The 10,793-nt window shown below is 41.4% G+C and overlaps 1 protein-coding gene across 1 annotated transcript in view; it reads left to right on the top strand.

The window, feature by feature from the left end:
- HECW1 (HECT, C2 and WW domain containing E3 ubiquitin protein ligase 1) overlaps positions 1-10,793 on the top strand; it is a 185,124-nt gene that overhangs the window by 140,145 nt on the left and 34,186 nt on the right. Inside the window, exons 18-21 of the mRNA XM_009889422.1 lie at positions 1,067-1,176; positions 3,373-3,493; positions 4,859-4,972; positions 7,877-8,029. Coding sequence (XP_009887724.1) covers positions 1,067-1,176; positions 3,373-3,493; positions 4,859-4,972; positions 7,877-8,029 — 498 coding nt within the window. The remainder of the gene's footprint in view (positions 1-1,066; positions 1,177-3,372; positions 3,494-4,858; positions 4,973-7,876; positions 8,030-10,793) is intronic.

Raw genomic sequence — 10,793 nt, 5'->3', positions numbered from 1 at the left:
GATGCGATTGCACATTGCTGGCTCATGCTGAGCTTCTGGTCAATCAGCACACCCAGGTCCTTCTCCTCAGGGCTGCTCTCCAGCCATTCCCCACCAAACCTGTATTTGCGCTTGGCATTGCCCCGACCCAGATGTAGGACCTTGCACTTGGTCTTGTTGAACTGCATGAGGTTGGCTTGGGCTCACCTCTCCAGCCTGGCCAGGTCCCTCTGGATGGCATCCCTCCCCTCCAGTGTGTCTACCTCACCAAACAGCTTGGTATCATCGGCAAACTTGCTGAGGGTGCACTCAACCCCACTGTCCATGTCCGCAACAAAGATGTTGAACAGTACGGGTCCCAGTGCCGACCCCTGAGGAGCACCACTTGTCACTTCTCTCCACTTGCACATTGAGCCGTTGACCGCAACTCTTTGAGTGTGACCATCAAGCCAGTTCTTTATCCACCAAGTGGTCCTTTGTCAAATCCATGTCTCTTCAATGAAACCTCAATGTACAGTGCACTGAGCGTTGTTTGGGTAATGTCGATAAGGCTTCAACTTTTATTTGGACCATGGAGCTTGGTCTTTAGATCCCAGCTACTTTTGCTCGGCATGGATAAAGACTTATTTTGTTGTGTTGGTCTTAAACGAAAAACGTTGCATTACCTAGGTGGTTTTGGTACACTATGTAGTGCTGCCTAATGCAAGAAGTTTACAACGTATTCCCATCAACTTAATCTGAATAGTCAAAAAGCTGAGCTATATGAAAACTTATGACCCAAGAAAAACAACCTGGGAGACAGATATGTGTGTCTTTGCTTCTTCTAACGTTTTGAAGTTGTCCTTGTTTACTACATAGCCTAAGGGTCTTTACTCTCTTATCAGTAGATTGAGATTGCTGTGTTAGCATGAAACATCTAATAAAATTAATTTTGCCTGATTTGAGAAACCTGTGGATTTTTTGAATCCAGGGGTTCAGAGATGTACCCAAACTTGTGACCACAGCAGACTTGCACCACACTGCATATTTACATTCTTTCATGTGATGAATGTGAACCAAATCTCTCCCTATCACTTTCTCCATGCAGCCTTTTTGAAGAGGATATTATGTCCTACATACCACTGCAGGCTGCCTTCCATCCAGGTTACAGTTTCTCTCCTCGCTGCTCACCCTGTTCATCGCCCCAAAATTCTCCAGGTAAGGGGATGGGGAAAATAATACAAAATCTTGCATTTGTGGTATTTCTCCTAATAAATATAAAGGGGGAGATTCAGAGCCAGCATCAGTTGTCAGCCTGCTGATTCCAGTGCCCACTCCGAATCTGACCCCAGCTGCTTTTTTGCTGGATCAGTTGCCATTGCTGTTACATATCTCTTGAAATGTTAACTGTAGCTGAAACACAGAGATCAGAAATTGCCCATATGGAAGAATGTATTTTCCTGCTTTTTATATAGTTGGAAAAGATTAGGATAAGGGAATAGTGCACTCCAAACATAACTCACTGACATGGAAGCACATTAATGTTATGTGACAGGAGCAAAGAGCAGCTTTCAAGTCAAAGGTGTATTGCAATACTTCCAGTGCTCCCGTAAAGTTCAGTCTCCTCCACTCGGTGTTCCAAAGACTTCTCTTCTTCCCAAGACTCATCTACTTTAAGACCTGAGGGGATCATCTTGATCATCTAGTCTGACCTCCCGTGTTGAGCCCATTAACTTAGGTTTGACGGGAAACATTTTCCAGAAAGACATGCTGTCTGAGAAGGTTATTTCCAGCTGTGGCATGTCTCTGTAGTTATTGTTTATGCTATAGAAATTTGAGGAGCTAATGTCTCCCTTTTGCCAAGATATACAACCCCCACCGCGGTCTCACTGCACGGCTGTGTGCAGTGGCCATTTTGAGAGAATCGACAGAAATGTGATCTGAAGAAATCCATTTTTGGCTGAGCTTTTTAAACATTAATTTAAATTATCTGGTTTCAAACATAATTAATGGACAAGAGACATTCAAATCTCGGAGGTGGCTGTGGAAAATTGAAAGGTTTTTTGAAGTGAAGAAGTTAAATGCTGAACCCTTGCCTACAGGAGGACAGTATTTTGTCAGAATGTCCTCTTGTCATCAATGAGTTGGAACACCATTGTAAGTACAGTTCCCCTCCTCTACATCAGCATCAGGACAGATCAGAAACAAGTCTCCTGCAAGCCAAAAACCTAAATATTTGTTGAGAACGTGACTTTGGAGAGTGTTAAAAGAACTGCACTGATCTTTACGTGTTCTTGAGAAAAGACAAGGGCAAATATTAATTTCTGGCAACATACTGTCTGCTTACTTATTTCTGTCACTGGTTACATGGCCCATGAGAACACCCATTCTCTTATATCCCAGGGGAAAAAAATCTAACAGAAGAAGTGTTGCAAGGGACTCTCTGTGCACTGCATGTAAATACGCCTTTCTGTTCTACCAGCAGAGACAATTAGTAAAGTCCTTCCCTCCTGGCAACCACAATACTTTGTCCTCCCACTAACTGTGTTATTCTTTTTTTTTTTTTTTTCTCCTTCCTGTGGAGGATTTTCTGCCAGATTTCTCATAAAAGGGCTTGTTTTTATTGTCTTCTGTAATGAGATAGGGAAATGGGATTTCATGGATCCATTCTTTGACCCTTTACGGCATGGCACTTGTTCATACAAAAGGACTAATCAGCTACTTGGAGAAGGCAGACTTCAAAACAAAACAGGTCCCAAATTGCTAAAAATCTGCTGTATGTGTGAATCGTAGTAGGAAAATGTAGCATTACTTGCTGCCAGAAATCCTTCTCAATGCCACAAAAGGGGGCTTGTGTTGATAGCTGGAAGTGTTTAATATACAGTCAGATTAACTCGGGGAAACCCAATTCCCAGCTTGGCTAGGGTGCTAGGCTCAAATGAGAAGCGTTGCTTTGAGCTTTGGAGGTTTAATCCTGCCAAGGAAGGAGATCTCCCATACAATGCAGAGGAGAGAGATCTCTTAAAAGTGCAAAAGGAAAAGAAAACCTAGATACCTTTGACCATGAGTGGGAGTTACACATGTCAGTCCTCCTCATGCCTTTCCGATGCTTGAGTTTCCGTTCCGATCAATCACAGTTAAAGGCTGAGTCAGCACAAAGGCACACACAAGACAAGCTTAACAGTTCTTTTAGTGAAGAATATACAGCCCCTGGAAATTGCAATCACTGAATTATAGAAACTTACAACTCCATTAATGCCAGGTAGAACAAAAGTAATACTGAGTGCACAGCATACCTGTAAAAATTTCCAAACACATTTGTTAGCCAGTTCTGTCTGGCAACATCAGCTGTATGATTTGGAAAAAAAATTAAAGCCCCTTATGCTTTAAGATGCTGGTTAATTTTCCCACCAGGACTGCAGCGAGCAAGTGCAAGAGCACCTTCTCCATACAGGAGGGACTTTGAAGCCAAGCTGCGCAATTTCTATCGAAAACTTGAAGCCAAAGGGTATGGGCAAGGTCCAGGTAAAATTAAGTAAGTATTATGACAAGTAACTCAAATAGTCTAACATGGTGTAGCTTTGTCTTTTGGCATTATCCATGAATGAAGACACTGATAGGGAATGGGAAACACACCAGAGATTGCACTTTGTACATGAACTACCAGGGCAAGATAAGATCTTAGTATATCCTGCAAAACAGTGACCTTCAAGAGGCTTTTGTGTCTAACTTTTATTTCTTATAGATTCATATTCTCTTAGACTCCCATTCCCTACCTATTTAACAAGGATGTCGGTATTCCTACCTATAATTTGCTAGTACGAAAATCAGCCATTCAGGCAAACCTCCGCCAGGGATTATTAACAGCTACATCATTGTAATGATGGAGTGACTCCAAATCCTTTGGATCTACATATCAGTATAACTCAGAAGTTAGCCTGTACATGCAGGCTTAACTTTCAGTAGTTCTTTGTGTTGGTAGCCCTCCTGGATTAGAACTAGAGAGACTTCTGCCTCTCTTCTTGTATTTTGGGGGATCTCTGTCACTTGGTTGTGGAGTTTGCTTTCCAGACATCTTGTTAGTTGGCTTATGAGTCTGTACCTACTTGTGCTTAATCTAGTTATCCAGCTTGGCCAAAGGACTATGTTTCTAAGGTATTTCCTGGGCATCTGGTTGAATTTATGCATCAGGCTGGCTTTCTACCAAAACACATCTGTTGTGGAAAAAAAAAAAAGTATGAAACCAAACAATTTATTCCAGGCAGACATCATCATCAAAGTATTCTTACAGAGCTGGAGAGTCCTAGCCATTGATTATCCCTTTTGGTGTCCCGCTAAGTGGGTCCAAGGCAGACATGAAATACATTTCAGAAGGCCTGTCTTAAAATAGCCATGAACAAGAACGATTTCTTGCACAGATGGTGTTTAAATGTACTATTCATTAAGTTGTTTTAGAGATTGGCAGGGGAGTGAGAGGTGTGTTGTATAAACAGAGGCTGATACTCCCTTTGCTTACCCTGCTACAGAAGCAGTAACTCCATGGAAGTTCACTGGATTAAATCCAGAAGGCTGTGACCTCATATACACAGGAAACTCACAGCCCCCCTTTACCATACACATTTTTACATAGAGGGTGCTACAGAGAGTCTTGGCAGTAGAGCAACACTTTGAACTTAATCACAGCATTGTGAAGAAATTCACCTTTGAGGCATATAGAAAAGCCTAATGAAACAAGTTGCTGAAAACCCGTAACGGTCAAGTAGCATGCACACCAGTAGATGCAAGTTTATTAAGTTCTCTGAGAATGAATGTCTCTCTTTACCAGCTCTTGTTTACCTTCAGCCTCACAGGCTCACACAAGACTCAATCGTTAGATCTCTATTTCTGCCTCCCTTTGCAGGTTAATTATACGACGTGACCACTTGCTGGAAGGCACCTTCAACCAGGTAATGGCATATTCACGCAAGGAGCTCCAGCGGAACAAACTCTACGTCACGTTTGTTGGCGAGGAAGGGTAGGGAACCACTAAATGCTATCAGTTTTGAAGTAGCTGTTATGTTGCAAAACACAGAGTTGACCAAGGCTGAGCCTCTCTTGTTGTGTAATGTTTCTTTGGTTTTGTTTTACCTCTGAGTAAGTGATTCATCTTAATCAGCTCCAACATTTGTTAAAAATAACAATAGCAATAATGCTTCATTTTCCTATAGCACCTTCCATCTAGATGTCTCAAAGTGACAATTTAAGTGGTTAAATCTAATGTCATCTTGTTGCCATAGGTATTTTGACTGGCTGGAAGGCAAAACTGAACTACAGGCCCGTGTTTACACACTGAATCAGTCTTGGGACTGTAATTAGAGGCCAGACCTTTATCCCTATTGTTACTCAAACCCTTCAAAATGGATCTGGTTTTGCTTCAAAAATTCTTGCTTTGCATGCCATCTAATGATCATTTGTTATCCATATGTGGACTTCTTGTTTCTGGTTGAAGTGAGAAACAGGAATGCTGTTCAGTCCTTACAGTTCAATTCACCCACTTGGAAGCTGAAAGTAATAGAAGGCCTTCTTGAAGAAGGCCTTTTCTCAAGGAGACTTTTTGCCAGCCTTACAATTCCTGAACCATTCTTGTACGATTAAAGCCAGCCCCTGACCTTCTGTTTCCAAATCCGTGCAGAACCTTTCAAGACCACCCTGGCTCACCTCAAGAGCTATGTTGTAATTGAGGCTTAATCCACATGCTTTTATAATGGAAAGACCATTGTGCATATTGCCCGTGTTCCATATAACAAAGGCTTGAAATCATATTTCAATAGCTTTGCATATAAAATTTAAACACACAACCCCCCCCCAAAAAAAAAAACAACAAAAAAAAACCCCACAAGAAACCAAAACTACATGGATAGGATCTCCACTTCAAAGATACCAGAATAGTAAGGCTCTGGGTCAGCTCTTGGGATGTCCAACAGCTGCTGACACTATCAGCTTTGAGGTGGCACATCAAGAGAAAAGCTTCTGCCAAACTGAATCTGTCTGGGGACACGTTAGGTCCAGTGGAAAACAGAAGTCGCCAATCTCAAAGAGAGTCCCTCCGTATCAGGAGTTTTCATAACACTTACTTTTTATACTCCGTGGAGTCAGTATTATTTAACAGAGGTTGTCTTTCACAGCTGGTTTTGCCTCTGGCTTGCAAGTAAAGCCTAAACATGCAGCATGCCTCAGTTTGTGTTTTTGGAATAGCATTCTAGTATGCTAACCCTGGCCAAAGTCATGTTGTTTTCCCCACATCTCTAATAACTTTTACCGTGTGTGGCACATTATCCTCAGGAGAAATTATAAACCAATTTGATTTGCAAATTCATTCATTCTTCACTGATTCATTTACATCTGAAGATACATTCCCCCAGGGTTTCTGCTGTTCAACGCTAATATAGGTTCTGCTGCAGGGACTCCAGGATACCAGTTCCCTACTGAAAAGAAGATTTGGTGCTATATGGCCATGTGATGCTGTATGGGCACAGCTTCCCACATGTTTCAAAGCTAAAATGACATTGAAAATGAACTATGAAGGCTTTATGATGAGTTAATGTGTTGCCCAGAAATGCAATACCTAGTCTCTCCTTGGAGGTTTTTGAATATAGACAGGTGTTGTTTGTAGTTCTTTACTCCAGCCATCATCAGGCTTAGCCCAGTATTTTACTATCTATTGAACCAGATCTGTTACATGGTTAGCACTAGTAGTTCATGGGGGCTTATTACCCTCCCCTTTTGCTGTTGTGGCTTTAGTCTCACCACACGATCCTAGAATTAAAGCTGCTCAAAAAGAAAAGTACTGAATCTCCAGATGTAAAACAGAGGAGGATGGGCCAGCCTGCCCTTCATCATCTTTCTAGTTGCCCAAATCAATCATTCAACCCCTTGTGGTTATGCTTCCATAACTTCAAACATAACACAGAGCATTCTGATCCAGTTGCAGAATTTTCCACTTACTTTACAATTGTTAAGTAGAAGGAATAGTGCCCGCCTCAGAAAATCGTTTGGCACAGGTGATATGTGGCTACAAATCATTTGTTCTTGTTGCTACATGTAGATTTATTGTAGATTGTAAAACCTATCTACCATTATTAGAGGATGATCTGTTTTTAATAAATCCATCACAGTTGAGTTTAATGCTTTCATGAAGCTTTTTTGGTGGGTTTTTTTTTCAAGTTGAGATAATTGGAAACAGCTTGATTTAAACATTGAGTTAAAAAAAAAAAAAAAACAGGGAAAAAAGGTGACTCTCTACAGAGCAAAATCGTGCAGCAGCAAAGCACGGCTTAAGGTGTACCACACGAATTTGAAACCAGCAGAAAAGTAGAAGAGCTCGGATGGAACAACTGAGGAATTGCCATTCTGTCTTAAGAGACACAGTTCTGTTGGGACTTGGTCTTGTTCAGCATTGACCTTTAGGTTATACCAATAGCTAAGAAAGCATGCTTGGGGCTAGATTGTATCTTTGGTTACATGTCAGTGTAGGAGAGTAAGAGCAATTTCTACTTCAGTCTGGGCTGTGAATCCAGGTGTTCATAAGCTTTTCAAACTCACTCACTAAAAAGCCAGCCCTCTGCTAGCCAGCCAGCCAAGGCAAGGCTGAGCTTTGTACCTCTGATTTACTAAACCTTTGGAACAAAGGAAAAGAAACTACTTAAGCGATGTGTCTGAGTTACGATTCTTCCCAGATCAACCTGGATGCTGGTGAAATTTCAGCATTGTGACTTGTTTAGGGCTCAGAATCAAGTTTTGAGAGGGGAGATACACTGTGTTAGAAACACTTGACTGCACAGGGGTAGGGGTTAGACAGCAGCCAATGTTGGCAAAACCCAGGAAATTCACTGAAATGGGGATGAGCCTCATTTTATCTTTTTTACCTTTTCCTTTCCAGGTTGGACTACAGTGGCCCCTCCCGAGAATTCTTCTTCCTTCTGTCTCAGGAGCTCTTCAATCCCTATTACGGGCTGTTTGAGTATTCAGCCAACGACACTTACACTGTACAGATCAGCCCCATGTCTGCCTTTGTTGAAAATCACCTGGAATGGTAAGGACATTTTGTGCAGAATGGAACAATCCTTTTAGAGCAGTACAGAAATGAAAATGCAGGACACAAAAGCTGCCAGTTTAGACTAGACTACATACTAATATCATTGTTTCTCCTGGGAAGAAGTGGGAAGTAGGTTGGGAGAAGAAAGAGAGGGAGTAAGTGTAAATACAACAACAGGCTCTGGAAAAGGAGTTGTGATGAAGTCCTGCTATTAAACTATCCCACTCGCATTACTTAGAACTTGATGTTTGTGTACTTCTGCGTGAATGTGAAACGGACAGGGAGACGAGCTCTGCTTAATCCTCCTCTCCTTGGTCCCTTTCTAAGAGTAGCAAGTGTGGTCTTTCTGTAGATCAAGCAGCATTGTGTTTGGAAACTATACAGTGTTCTCCAAGAGGCTCATTGCTGCTCTGTACCTACTACAGGCCTTAAAAAAGCCTCAGTGAAAGCAGTTCCCCGTTTCTCCCCTGACAGACTGTCCCTGCTTGTGTGCGGCAAGGCCAGCAGGGCAGTTAGGTATGCCTTACCAAGTATGTGTGCAAACAGACAAATTGTTGATCTTGTTTCTTTATCAGAAATTCTGAATGCGAATTGTGATCTCCTCATTTTTCTATCTGCCTCCAGATCTGTCCATCTTTGGGAGTTGTTTTCCCTTTGATAGTTTCAGATGTGGTTCAGTGAAGCATGGGCTGCCAGCCCTGGGCGTCGTTTGATCCCTTGTGGGATTTCATTGTGTCAAAGAAGTACTGCCACATGGGTTTAGTCCTATGATGTTTTTCTTTGTCTAACCAATCTCACTGGCTCCTCTGAGAGATCCTTTTTTAAAATGGAAGGCAGTTCACGGCCCTTTTAAATTGCAAATAGCACATGCCCTTCTATTCTGGTAAACAGGTCCTCCTTTGCTTTGGCTTTCAGCGGGCAGGAGGTCAAGAAGAACTAAATGGTTATACCATCACTTCTATTAAGGTTGCAGTGGAAAAAAGGGTTGTTGCTGGGACCTAGCGTGGTCTCTAAAGGTTTGTTTGTTTGTTTGTTTGTTTGTTTTTGCATTATCACTTCCAGCAGTGGAGCCTTATGCTAACAATGATCCTTGCATTAGGCTGTTTCTCTGCTGACATTGGCAGGAAGAGAGCGGCTTAGTTCTTACAGCTTGTCCATCTCCCACTGCAGTCCTAGTTTTCAAGAAGAAATATAGTCTGTTCTTTGTTTGGCTTAACAGGCAGCATAGATAAACTTTTGATTTAGGAGGCTGTATTTGTGAAGATACATTTTCATTTCAGGGCACAGGACTACTTAGGCAGGTGCAAACCCAAGATCATTCTGCCTGCACTGTGAACAAACTGGATGCAGGCTTCTTTCTCCAGAAATGGTGTTGCCATGTTATCTCAGTAGTGTTTGAAATAGGCCCTGACTCTTATCTGTTATAAATACTGTTGTTGTGAAGAGTTCAGCTGCAGTTTTGTTCCGTGATAAATTCTGCTGCAAAGAAGTATATACTTTGTTTGATCCCCTCATTTTGTTCTTCTGTTCATTGGGAGATTTCAGCATGGAAGAGGCAGATTTTTAAAGGTATCCTGAGCACATAGAGCAGTGGAAAGACACCTAATATGATTTTCTATAGCAGTTAGTATTTGACTCAGAAACCAGTAGCAGTTAGACATTTAGGATAATATTTCTCCAACTCCATGTACCTGTACAGGCTTCTTGTATAATTGCTATTTGGGGTTTGGGCATTTTTGGTTTTATTGTTTTAGAACAGAGAAATTAAGTCCCTTGGCCTGCAGAAGGAAATAAATGCTATGGACAAAGAGGGTTGTACATAAAGTAGTGTAAACAGGGCAAGATTGCAGAACCCAAGGGAAGGATAAGCAATCCAGTAAGCGCTTGGTAATGCTTCTTGAACCTGTTATGGAAATAACTGGCTGAGTCCAGCAGTTTATAATTAGCCTGATAGGTTTCATGATTGGCTTGTTAGATATCTAAACATTCTAAATGTTTTTATGCTGTCTTTGTCGACTGATCTCAGCTATTCATGTGTAACCCTATAGTACTGTATTCAGAAGTCTGTGCACAACTAAAATGGGATTTGGACCAAGCTTTTTAAAACTCAAAAGAGTTCGATTCTCCCATAAAGGCTTTATAGACTAACTTCTCTGAGGGCACTGTACTAACTTGCTTGTCATTAGTTAGTCATGAGGAATAGGGTTTTCTGAAGTTCTCGGTCTTTCTCCAACTTTGTTCTCATCAAAGTCAGCGCTAAAACTTCTGTTTCTGAGATTTACTTGTTGATATGATTCCAACAGAGCTGCCTCCCTCTAACATGCAAGAAATAAAGCTTATTTTCCAGTTCCCAAATCTGTTATGAGACATCAGTTAACATAGATGGATGAATCAGTTTTGAGTGTCCCAGGGTCAGAGAAAATTAATATTCATAGTCTTTTCAAAGCTTGTCAGTCATGAAAACCACACAACCACAATTGGTTTAGATTTGCAGATTTCTTGAACTGTATGTCTTTTGGTGCTGTGGGGCGTATCATCAATGTGAAACCTACCCTTGACATGTTTTTCTGTATAGTAATTCTGCAAGACCTATCCAGACACAGCTATATTAAGAAAAAGGGCTAGCAAAAAAAAAAAAACCCTCAGAATTATTTTACATTTTCTCTTTCTTAAGCGAACAGTGGTGAGTTTGAGATAAATACAACAAAATGCAAAGATGTGAAGTTGTGTTCATACTGGCAGAATTGAGAAATACACTGCT

This window comes from Charadrius vociferus, unplaced genomic scaffold, assembly GCF_000708025.1.
Source record: "Charadrius vociferus isolate BGI_N301 unplaced genomic scaffold, ASM70802v2 scaffold97, whole genome shotgun sequence".
Lineage (NCBI taxonomy): Eukaryota > Metazoa > Chordata > Aves > Charadriiformes > Charadriidae > Charadrius > Charadrius vociferus.
This window is presented reverse-complemented; position numbering and strand designations above follow the sequence as displayed.